The sequence below is a fragment of the Psammomys obesus genome, unplaced genomic scaffold (assembly GCF_907164565.1).
Source record: "Psammomys obesus unplaced genomic scaffold, mPsaObe1.curated_primary_1811, whole genome shotgun sequence".
Classification (NCBI taxonomy): Eukaryota; Metazoa; Chordata; class Mammalia; order Rodentia; family Muridae; genus Psammomys; species Psammomys obesus.
The window spans coordinates 5,312,361-5,324,480 of NW_026596466.1; the positions used below are offsets into that span (position 1 = coordinate 5,312,361).

The following is a 12,120-nucleotide window of genomic DNA, read 5'->3' on the forward strand; positions in this document are numbered from 1 at the left end:
TTATTATTATTATTATTATTATTATTATTATTATTATTATTATTATTTCAACACAGCAGATAACAAGGGAATATGGCTTAAGAGGATTAAAAATATTTTAAATTGTGTTAATTTTAGTTGTACGTGTGTAATTTTTGCCTGCATGTGTATCTGTGTCCATGTGTGTCTGGCACCTGTCTGGGCCGGAGATCGGCCTGCCTCTGCCTCCCCAAGGACTAGAATTACAGGAGTGTGCCACTGCACCTGGCTCTGGAAAGATTTTTCAAATGGAGAACAGCTTTGTGTTTATTCTGTAAGAGAGACAATTGCTTGTGGAGAAGATTTTTTGAGAGAGGATTTCACTATATAGCTCTGGCTGGCCTGGAACTCAGTATGTGTAGCAGGCTGGCCACAAACTTATGATGCTCTTGCCTTTGCCTCTAGCTGAGACAACTATTTCTGAAACTCAGCTTAAAAAAACAAAACCAAATAAATAAGTTGACCCAGAGGAGTCCCCAGAAAGTGCCCGGGAAGTTAGAGGCATGGCCTGAGAAGCACACAGCCTCTGCTGGCACCTCCTGCCGACACAAGTGTTAGTGAGCGCATTAATGAACTCACAAGGCATTCCAAGAGTCTGCACATTTTTTTTCACTACTGCTGTTGTGATAGGGTCTCACTGTATAGCCTAGGCTGGCCTTAAGTACACAGATTATCCTCTTGCCTCAGCCCCCAGAGTGCTGGGATTCCAGGCCTATGCCAACAGGCCCAGTTGGTTCTCTGTATTCTAAACCATAGCTGTTCTTCTCCTGTCACTTTCTATAGTGTTTTGTGACACTGGTAACACAAATAAAGCAAAGAAATATAGCAGCACTTTCAACAAGAACAAACAAACAGAACAAGGTACAAGGCATAACCTGTGTAGGTGCAGAGGCGCCCCATGGCCCCTGCCACCCTGTGTGGCTGGGGCAGTTGCGAGTGGGTGGCTGTGTGTGTCTCAAGGTGCTTCTTCCCCTTACAGTCATCGCCTGTGGTATGGAGTGGAGTGACAGGTTAATATGCAAACCTCAATCAGAATACTGCACAGAATGTTCAAGAACCTAGGAAACAATCACCCTAAATCACAGCAGGCATGTTCTGGTGATGATTTACTTCCAGTACTGAGGGCTATTAGCAGCCAGACTAGTCACACTGGCCAGTGAAGCCATAAGCTAGGGTGGGCTGGAGCCCCGGTATTACAATGGGGCTGGGGCCCTTCAAGACCAGCAGCACCTTGAAAGAGGAAGCCGTACTCACACAGGGACTCCCCGTCCACTCTGGAAAGTTCTCCGGCAGTCATCCTCCCACAGTGACCGAGATGGGCTGCAACACATGCAGAAGGGGCTTAGGAAGCTCACAGCCAGATTGAGGGCCAGATGTCCTATAAAGCCAGTCTGATCAGAAACCACGCCCCGGGAGTGTCAGAGATGCTGATGGCTCCCACCAACAGGTAAGCACAGGCAGCAGGAGGATCACAAAGCTCCAGGCTGTTAAATGTGCCTCAGCAGTCACAGGGAAAGAATGGCTTACCTACAAGTTCTCAGAGTGTGATTCTAAACGGCATGCAAACGAAGTTGGTATTACTTACGGCTACTAAGCAAAAATCAAAAGTTGATTGAGTTCACTCATTGTTTAGTTATGTGTTCTTATGTATGTGCACATTCATGCAGGTATACCCAGAGGCCGGAAGAGGGAGTCAGATACCCTGACACTGGAGTTACAAAAGGGTCTAAGCCTCCAATGTGGTATGGGAACCGAACTCAGGTTTTCCACAGGGGCAACAAGGGCTGTCACCTGTGAGCCAGCCCTCCAGTCCCCATGCCTACCTTTTAAAAACCTAAAGCCTTTCAAGTGTGAAGGAGAGAAACAACTCTCAAAACTGTCCTCTGACCTCCCTGAGTTCCCATACACACAGTAAGAAGCCTAAATCCTGGCCGACTGCACACAGGTCACCCCAACATGTGACAAGCTCCCACAGGAAGACGGCCCACAGAAAGCAACCACGAGAGCAGCATGGAGATCACAGAAGACGCAGAAGAGCCTCAGAAAAAGCAGGGTTTTCTCCACCTTGAAAGCATGATTCGGTGGAGAAAGGAGAAAAAAAAATACTTAAATACCTTCAGACCCATGGCTCTTTGTGTCATAACTTTGTGAGTCATAAACTCTGGATTCATAGCCTTTCAATTTGTAAGTTTCTGATTTGAAACTGAGCTTCGTTAAAACTTGAAAAAGTTGAACTATGATTGATGCAAAGGAGGAGGAGGTGTGCTTGGCCAGCCACAGAGTCCTATCCAGGTAAAAGGATGCACCGCCTAGTGGAAAACCATGAACACACGTCATTTCTTCCCATGAACCAGATGGCCAAACTATTAACTTTCATTTAAACTGGACAACTGGGGAACAGACCGCCTAGGAAGATCATCCGTCCTTGAGCCAGCTGGAGCTGTGAAGGAAGCACAGCAATGGCCTCTCCACATGTGAGGCCTCGGGCTCTGGCACAGTGGCAGAGCACTGCAGGTCTCCCCTGTGAGGATGCTGAGTGATGGAGGCACAAGCTGACGGACCCTGGGTACTACCATCGCTGGGCTCCAGGGGGCTCTGCTGTGAGTCTAGCCATGTGGAGGGAAGTGCCATAAACCATGTCTTAAAAATACTTTTTAGAAAATGGTTTCTTCAGAGTATGGAATAAAGTGGTTGCTGTCTATACCTTCAGTGTTTGTGGGGCACTGGAGACCCATGCTCCACAAAGTATTTCTTTCACTTACTCCCACACCCAGGAATGCTTAGAATGTTCAGAGCTTGAGTAGAAGGCCAGCATGAGTGAATGAAATCTGGGTGGCACGACTTGAGAGAAAATACTAAGGCTTTAAATTTTTCAGAAGAGGACTGGAGAAACAGCTCAGTGGTGGAACCCCTCCAGAGGATCCAGACAGTTCCCTGGACCCACATGGCAGCTCATGGCCATCCACAATTCCAGTGCCAAGGAATCTGACCTCATCTGACGTCTGCAGGGCACTATGTACACAGGGTGCACAGACACACATAGAGGCAAACACCCATATACACAGAGTAATAGTAAATATCATTATGATACTCTTAATTATTTTTTTAAAAGAATAATGAAAGGGCTATTTTCCACCAGTCAGTCAGTCCCAAGGACAAGAAGACACCCCCCCCCAAGCCACTGTGCACACGCCCTTCACTCGCTGGAGGGGCTGTAGAGGCTCAGCTGGAAGCATGCATGCCAGTCTCCTAGATAACCACACATTCACCAAACTGGCAAGGGGTGTGCAAAAACAAAATGAAAACCAAGCAAATAAGAAGTTGAGTTGGCAAGGGTAGGAGGGCATCAAGGCCAGAACTAGGTGGCAGAGCGTGTGTTTGGCATGTACAATACCTTGGACTCAGGAAAAAAAACCTTATCTGCTGCAGGGGAAAGCCAGGCCTTTATGAAAGGCAGCTGGAGGGAGAGCTTTATACGGAAACAGCACACACAGCACAGGCAACTAAAATAATCTCAATCAGAGTACACACTCTTAGAGATGCACAGCTGGGCTTTGGCTAAGCGCAGACAGCCCCGTGTACAGGCTGAACTGCTGGGCTGCACACCTCACCTGAGGACACCTGCTGGAGGCTGTGCCAAGAAGCACACACCAGCACCGCCTGGCCCTGCCTGGCACAGCACAGCAACATTCTGGGACGGTGGGTGAGGGGACCGTCTGGGGGCCCTGGCCAGTGAGAGCTCTGTAATGCAATGCCAGAGGGTGCCCTAAGCTCACTATGGCCCTCACACTCACATTTAGGATGAGGAAAAGCAGCGCCACTTGAACCAGCCACCTGGACCCTATGACTCTTACTTTGTGACATTAATGTTAAAGTGCTGACAACACCACAGTAGACAAAGCCTTGGACGCAAGTCTACAACTGTAGAAACAGGAGAAACTAAATGTAAGCAGTAAGGACTGAATTCTCAAGTGCTGCTCTGGCCTTCCTCTGACGTTCACTGTGGGGAAGACCCAGCATCATGCCTGGAGTACAGAAGGGTCTGTGGCTACTCTCAGTGTGGCCCAGGAGACAGTTCATGCAGTCCAGACCAACCTGCCCTCTCAGCCACTGTGTGACTTCTGTATCAGGTCAGAAGGTCAAGAACGCTAGCACCCACCTCTGTCATGTCCATTGATGCCATCACCCAGATGCTAGGCTCCAAGTCACCCTCCCCGAGCAACCCTGTCCCATACCATCACACCAGAGCTCTCACTCTCATAGACTTATGGTGTTACAGCCACCTGGGCATCTGTGCTGCACTGGGGTGACAGAAAAGCACCAGAGTTTTGGAAGCCACAGATGTAGGAACTTTCTTTTGCTCATGTCAAGTCCAAATTTACCAAATCTGAATGAACTACTTCCAGGTACAAAAATACTAACTACAGACCCACAGGCTGGGAAGGGACAAGTAGGACAGAGCTAATTTCGGTCTATTTAACTCTGTGAGAATACTGAGTTCAACTCTGTAAGAGAAACAGTGCCAGACACCGAGGCCTGTAATGGGGATGAGCCCAGAGCTTGGCACGTGCTGAGCAAGCACTCTACCACGAGCCACATCCTTGGTCCACAGCCAGAGTTACATGAAAAGGAAGAGCCAGGCAGACCTTTGAACTAACTACAGAAGCACACGACTTACGCTGTTTTAGAGTCCTATCTCTGGAGTAGACTCTTGAGGTGGTCCCATGGGTGGTAGGGTAGGCTGTGAGTGCATCAGTGCGCGCTGAGAGCATCCTGCAGTCACGGCAGGTGTATCCATTGCTGGTCGCCACCTCTGCTGCCAGTTCACCATTTCCCTGAGTGGCAGCTTTATTTCCACCTGAGGTTTCCGAAAGGCAAATGAAAGTTGTTGATCACTCTCTATAGATTACCTAGCCATAGCTTCTGTTTTGAAAAATGTACGAGGTACCAAAGTAATTACCTTTAAGGTCGCCATCATCGTCAAGACCTGAAACACACACACATATTACACTGTGAAACACAACCAACCCTCCTACAACTGCGCTAGGTGACAGGCCAGTGCTACGCTGCAGCAGTGTTTGGGGTCTAGTCCTACGATGCCCAAAGACGGTGGCATGGGAGAGTCCTGCACGACAGCACATTATGGCCCACAAGGACAGACATGAGGGAAGAACTAGCCAGCTATGTGAAGCCTCTAGGCTTTTTGCTTGTTTTTTGAGACAGGATTTATCTGTGTAGCTCTGGCTGTCCTGGAACTTACTCTGTAGACCAAGCTGTCCTCGAACTCACAGAGATCTGTCTGTCTCTGCCTCCTGAGTGCTGAGATTAAAGCTGTGTGCCACCACTGCCAGGTGCCTCTATGCTTTTAACTTACAGCATGCATGGTCCTGCGCCTCAGATAGTTCCCTGGCTCAGCAAACAGAGGCATCCCCAGTGGACTCAAGCTCTCTAGAACTAAGCTGGCTCTTCTAAACCCCTCAGCAAAACGAGCAGAACAGAAGCTGAACTTAGCAGGCAGCTTTCTGGCTCTTAGAGGAGCTGTGTCCGCATGCACAGACTTGGTGACACGGTATAGCTCACCTTGAGGGTTCAGGTGGCCCTATCTCTGAGTCAGGGCACAGCCTCTTGCCTTAAATCCCTGCTGGTGCCACAGCAAGTCCTTTGTTTTTATTTGAGAAAGGGTCTTCTGGAGCGCAGGCTGGCCTTGAACTCATCCTATAGCTTAGGATTGGCTTGAACTCCTGATTCTCCTGCCACTGTATCGTGGTGTTTGAATTACAGGAAAATGCAGCCATGCTAAGCTTAACTAAGTATTTTCTAATGACTCAGAACTCCCTTTACTGTCTAGTTGCTTAGAGTTTTCTAGAACATAGCAGGACTTTTACACCACAGTAAGTGTGCCCTAGACTATGAATAGTTGGAGCATTGCTGTCTGCTCACTGAAGCAACACCTCACCCAAGCCACAGAAGCAGTGGGTTAAGAGCAGCGCCACGCCCCGTCTGCAGCAGGCAGAGAGCCTCTCTCCCTGGGCTCCCTCCCAAGACAAGCGCAGACACAGGCGCGCTGGGCCAAGGATGCCTCGCTGGTGACTAACCCCAGAAGTGGTCCACTTCGGTCTGCTCCCGGATCAGAGACTCGTCCAGCACTGGATGCCGCAGCACCGCAGCACTGCGCACGCTGCAAGGGTTGTCGTGGCTGGTGCCAGAGGGCACACCTTTCCCCGACAGGTGGTTGATACTAAAAGCTGGCTTGCTTGTACTTCTTCTCTGCTTGACTGTCCTACAAACAAGTAAGAAATGCATTTTTAGGCTTTCCTTAGAAAACATAGAATCGTTAGATTTTTTTTTTTTTTTACCAACAAAATTTGCCAGAGAACACATATTCAGCATTTTAAGACGTGTCATTTTCTTATGTTGTGTGTGCTATAATCTAAACATCCATTAATCTAAAAAAAAAAAAATATTTTTTTTAAAAGCTGGAGTCCAAGAACTTGTTCTAAAATTGTAAACACAAAATAATTTCAGACTATTCTGGGATCAACAACCCAACATTGGCTCAAACTTAAAATAACCTGAAAATAAAAATGACTTAAGAATTAAACAGATGCTATAGCTCATACATTTAGCCATGCCACCCCCCATTCTGATAAAGTAATAGCACACACACACTGACAGGCCCCTGCCTTCTGCATCCAGCAGCGGTAGTTAACTAAGGAACTTCTGCCTTTGCTCTTCTCACACAACACAAGGAGCCCAAAACCCAGTGACAGCAGGATGGGGTGGTACACACCTTTAGTCCCAGCCATCGGGGGACAGAGGTAGGCAGACCTCTGGGAGTTCTGGCCAGCTCTGGCTACAGTGAGACTCTGTCTCAAAACAACAAAAATCCAAATATCCTGTAAGCATCTGGCATCAAGTTATGAGTGGGTACACACAGGCCAAAGGCACCAAAGCTACCTCCTCCAAGAAAACTGACGTGTGAGAGGCCAGTGTTGACTTACAGCCTTCGCTGCCCAGGTCTCTTGTCTGAGGAACCGGAGCTTCTGGGCACCTTAACAACTCTGGGTGGTCTAACAACAAGCAAGCTGTGCTTGGGAGTTGTCTGCTATAGCCTGATGTTTTACGTGACAGTCTGCAGGTCTCAGGTGGGGACACACTACTGGAGGATCCCATGCATTGTGGATGGGTGCCAGCAATCTCGAGGGCCCTCATAGGTAATGTAATTCTCATATGAACAAAATAAACTAAAGAGTGTCAGTTCTCTTCAGTGTCTCAGAAAGGTCCAAATGGTGGGAACTTTTGCCATTGGCTACAGTGAAGATGAGCCATGGAAGGTACAGAGACAAATGTACTGGTCAGTCCAACTGTCCATGCGCAGGGACATAGCTCACACATGTCACAGACAGGCTTGAGGCGGCTCTGACAGCTCAGCAGCACCTCTGCTGCCGACCCAGCAAGACTCCAGCCCTCTACATTTGGTAGGGTGCTGACACTCAGCTCTGCCAGGATGAGGTGGCTTATGCCTGTGACCACAAGAAGAGCATCTGCACTGCCACCCACAGACACCAGCTCTACTCTGATATCAACCCCAGATACTTTGTGCATTCCAGAACAGATTTCAGTCAGCTCACAGGGCAGATCTGGGCGTGAACATGTGTGTGCACACATAACTCCAGGGGAAGGGCTTGATCTCACAAGCTGAAAAGCCAGTGAGCTTGACAGCTATAGACAAGCCATACAGTGCTCACCTGGTTTCTCTCTCCTTGGCAGGGGTGGCCCTGCTGGTGCTGATGTGCGCGTCAACAGCCTGGCTGTCCCCGCTGCTGTATGGAGCTGTTGTGAGCAGGCGCAGGCTGCGGCGGGACATCCTTGGAGAGTCAAATACAGGTTCCAGCCTGTGCTCAGTCTCAAAATCCAGAGCATCCGAAGAATAGCTAGAACTGGAGGGAGATATGCCGGGAGCTGCATCCGCCAGTCAACTGTGCATGTGCCTTTGCCAACCCCCTTTACCTGCAGCCCCCAGAGGAGAAGGCCTGGGACTTCCTCTGAGAACAGTTGGACTGCTAGAACCCATCTATGGGAATCATGTCAGGGTATTTTAATAAAATTAGAGCACACTTACAAGCAGACACTAGGCCTGATGGGGAAACTAACAAGACTGTAACACTACAGGTGTCACTGAAAGTGAATTCAGCAGCATGTTCTGGAGAAGATGGAAAGCCCCAGAACACACATTTCATTTAACCCACTAAGCCGTCTCCACAGACCCTAGAATTCACTCTATAGCCTAGGCAAGTCTCTAACTTACTGTCTCTCTCTGCTCTCCTGAGTGGCAGCTGCAGACACAGACAGATATAGACAGACACACATACAGACAGACACACACAGATCCTCGAAGAGGGAAGCCTGCCACACACCCTTCCTTCCTGCTGTAGTGAGAGAATCCTGCAGCCATGTCCTGTGCCTGTACTGAGTCCCTCCCAACCTCCAGGGACCCTTCCTTCTTAGTCATATCTTCCACTCTCCACACCTTGGATTCGGATCCTCTCTTAGGTCCGACAACAGCATCCAGACTCTCTTCAGGGCTTCAGAGTGAAAAGTAACAAGTATGCTTGGCCACATCATGCCCCAACTCCACCAGAGCAGTTGCTCCCTGAGGACCCTGGTGTCAGGTAGCTGACTCACTGACAATGTTCAGTCTTGACACCCTTGGCTCTCCACTACACTTGGCCTGCTTCAGACACTTGGCTCCAGGCACACTGAGGCTGGTTCACTGTACCCACCTCACGTAGGCAGCTTCCTTTTGTCCTTCTGCCAGAGGACAAAAAGCAGTGACTGCCTGTAGAATGTACAATTCAAGGCCTGAGGGCTTCTGGGAGAGGAGGGAGGCAAAGGCTGGCACGACCTTATGAGCAGCTAACTGGGCTGGGTGGGTCAAGGAACAACACAAGCCACCCCAATTCTCCAAGAGGAGCAGGTCCTTTCTAGACTATGACAGGCTCCATCATAGCACTGGATGTGGAGCCATGCCAGTGAAGAGGGATCAGTATAACGATGCACAACTGAACTTCAGTACCAGGCTAGTGAGATGAGCTCTCAAAAACCAAAAACTACACCTGCAGAGATAAATCAGTTACTAAAGTGCTTGGAATACAAGCGGCAGGACTTGAGCTCAATCCCGAGCGCAACACGCAGGCACGCAGGCACTACGTGTGGGTAGCCTGTGACTGTAACCCCAGCAGAAGGAGAGACGACAGGCAGATTCCTGCCATGGTAGTTCAATCACTGAGCCCCAGGTTAGAACCGGTCTCAAAAAACAAGGTAGATGACCACTGAGGTCAGCACATATACCCACACAACACACACCTGCGTGTATACACAAATATGAAAACAGATGTGTGTGTGCACACACAAACAGTAAGTGCTTAAGCTTCCAGACCTAACACCACTTCACCAGAAATAATGGTAGTCTCAAGAAAGAAAGATACTATTCAAAAACAGGGTAAAAGATCCTTCTTGGAAAACTCACTGTCACAAGGAGAAGGATCTGGGAACCTTTTTTTTTTTTTTTTTTTTTTTTGAGACAGGGTCTGAATTACCCTGGAACTCTCTATGTAGACCAGGCTGGCCTCATATGGAGGTCCATCTGCCTCTGGCTCTCGTGTGCTGAGGTTAAAGACCTATGTCACCACATCCCATCAAAACTGATATTTTGACTAGTGTTCAGAGTAAACTAGTGGAGGCACGAGGGAGCCAATATCAGTGCAAAATGGAGCTGGTGGCAGCAAGCCAACTTGTCCACTCTCTCCAAATTCTTACAGTGCATGGCATTTTCCAAGAGAAAGACATTTATTTTAATCAGACCCCAGGAATGTCTGGATAGTTACTGAGATGGCTAAGAACGAAGATATGAAAGCTGCTGAACCAGTGCTGGAATGGGTTAGCAGTGGTTCCTGGAGGAAAGCAGGGTGCCTCCTGCCACACTGAGCATCCAAATGGGGACCACGACAAGTCTTCAGTGAAGCCTGGAACCGTGCCCACAGGCTCCCTGTCTCCTGCTGGGTCTTCCCATCATCCCTGCCATCCCAGCTTGACCATCTCAACCCTGCTCTCATGTCTAGTCCTGGTTGGCTCACTTACTTTTTTGGACCCAGGTGCTACCCAGTGGTAACTGGCTTGGACCCATATAGTCTCTTCTGTCAATCTTGTCCACCTCACAGACCCAATTTAAAGCTAGGAATACTAATAATGGCTCTCATTGACAGGGACCCCTACCCGTGTCCTTGGCAGGTCTGGCCTACTCAGTCCTATATACTTTTAAGCACAGCTCTGTGGATTAGAAACCTCAGTTGGACTCTAGTCTACATACCTAACACGCTGCCACCCTGCCACCATTCCTCCACACCACCTGTCCACAGGCCCCACAAGCCTGACTGAGCAAAGGCTGCAAACCTTACCGTAGCCAAGCACAGCTTTCCTTGGATACATGGATTCCTTTACACTGTGCTTAAAATAGGTCATAAAGGCTAAAAATAAGTCACCAAGAATAACTGTGTTCTATGTTCCCAGAGAGGCTCAGGGAAGTCACCTGCGGTGGCCATTCATTTCCTTCTGACATACTATAGGCTTCAGGCCAAAACATCATTGTGAGTGTGAGTGAGGCCAACCTGGGCTACCTGGGGACACCTGTCTCAAAACATAAACATACTTGCCCAGCAAGTATCCAACCCAAGTGCAATTTGACTGAGGATGGAAATGAGAGGCAGAGGGGTCACATATCACAGTGGCATCTTCTTGGGGCCATGGAGATGGTTCAGAAGAAAAGTGCTAGCTGAGGTGGTGTGCTTGGGAGGCAGAGACCCAGGAACAAGCGGGCCAGCTAGACTAACCAAACTGGTGAGCTCTGAGTGAGACCCCGCACCAGTGAAAAAGGTAAGAGCGAACAAGAAAGATAGCCACTGTCTGCCTCTGGCTTCCACATACTCACACACCTGTACATACACGGCTGCCCACACATGTGCCACAGAGAGAATATTATCTTGGCTATCTCCTCATTTCCTTTAGGTTTTCTGACAGGTGAAGCCACTGGGTAATGACTCGGCACATACAGCCTGTGCGCCTCCCACACTTTGCTAGGCACCCAAGTTTTCCTAAGCCTGCCAGACATGCCCTTAGTACAACTGTTTCTCCTCAGCACATGCCGCAGCTTGGAGTAAGAGGCCCTGAGCACTCACCCTTTTCCACCTGGCGAACTGGAAAGGCAAAGAGCATAAGCAGCTCACAGGACCCAGGCATCCTGTCTGCAGCACGCTCCGGGAATCTGGCCTCCAAAGACAGCCTCTAGTCCAGGGCCACTGAGTAGTCGCCCAAACTACTAAACAAGTGACAAGACACTGGCCACACTCCCAGGCTTGCTCCCAGGCACGGCCACAGGGTGGAGCCTTCACAGTGAGTCACTCAAAATGACTAACCCTGAGTCACGGGGGAAGTGGGTCTGAAGCCCACAGCTCTGGGAGCCACTCACGGGCCTCCATGCTCATGTAAGCTGTGTGTGGAGCGCTCCATGCTGTATGACTGTCACAACAACACAGAGCAGTGGCGCTGCCCCCAGCCAGGGCACTCACTCACCTGAGTGCGTAGGTGTAGCCGGTGTTCTCCGGCACACACTGGGGTGGGGTATAAGTGTGCAGCCGAGAAAAGTCCATGTTCACATCTCAGACCATGCTGCAGAGGGAACAGAAGAGGAGCCGGCGTTAAAGGGTGAGTCAGCAGAGGTCCAGAGACAGGGCTGGCGGGCCCATTTCCATCAGAACAGAAGACATGGTTTCAGTCGCAACTCAAGAGTGTCCGTCACGTGCCAGCTCCAGATATGCACACAAAAACGTAACTCTGGCCACATAAGCTTGTCCACCAGGGTGGGATCCCAGAACCCATGTGAAGCCAGACACAGTTCTTCTGTAATCCCAGTGTTGTGATGGTGGGATGGGAGGGGAGACAGGAGAATTCCCAGGAGTGCACACGCTAGCCAGTCTCAAACAAGGGGAAGGCAAGGCTGTCCTCTGACCCACACTGTACCCTGCACAAACACACACCACATATAAC

At 49.4% G+C, this 12,120-nt stretch overlaps 1 protein-coding gene across 4 annotated transcripts in view; it reads right to left on the reverse strand.

Annotated features, from left to right (window-relative positions):
* Nucleotides 1–12,120, reverse strand: part of Sun1 (Sad1 and UNC84 domain containing 1) — a 44,408-nt gene that overhangs the window by 17,212 nt on the left and 15,076 nt on the right. For 3 of the 4 annotated variants that reach the window (XM_055598507.1, XM_055598505.1, XM_055598509.1), the window contains exons 2-9: nt 11,647–11,742; nt 7,767–7,958; nt 6,114–6,298; nt 4,979–5,005; nt 4,697–4,876; nt 2,133–2,327; nt 1,273–1,338; nt 894–1,004 (exon numbers count right to left, since the gene is read on the reverse strand). In XM_055598507.1, coding sequence (XP_055454482.1) covers nt 894–1,004; nt 1,273–1,338; nt 2,133–2,327; nt 4,697–4,876; nt 4,979–5,005; nt 6,114–6,298; nt 7,767–7,958; nt 11,647–11,723 — 1,033 coding nt within the window. In that variant the 5' untranslated portion in view covers nt 11,724–11,742. The remainder of the gene's footprint in view (nt 1–893; nt 1,005–1,272; nt 1,339–2,132; nt 2,328–4,696; nt 4,877–4,978; nt 5,006–6,113; nt 6,299–7,766; nt 7,959–11,646; nt 11,743–12,120) is intronic. The other variant, XM_055598508.1, reaches the window with a different exon arrangement.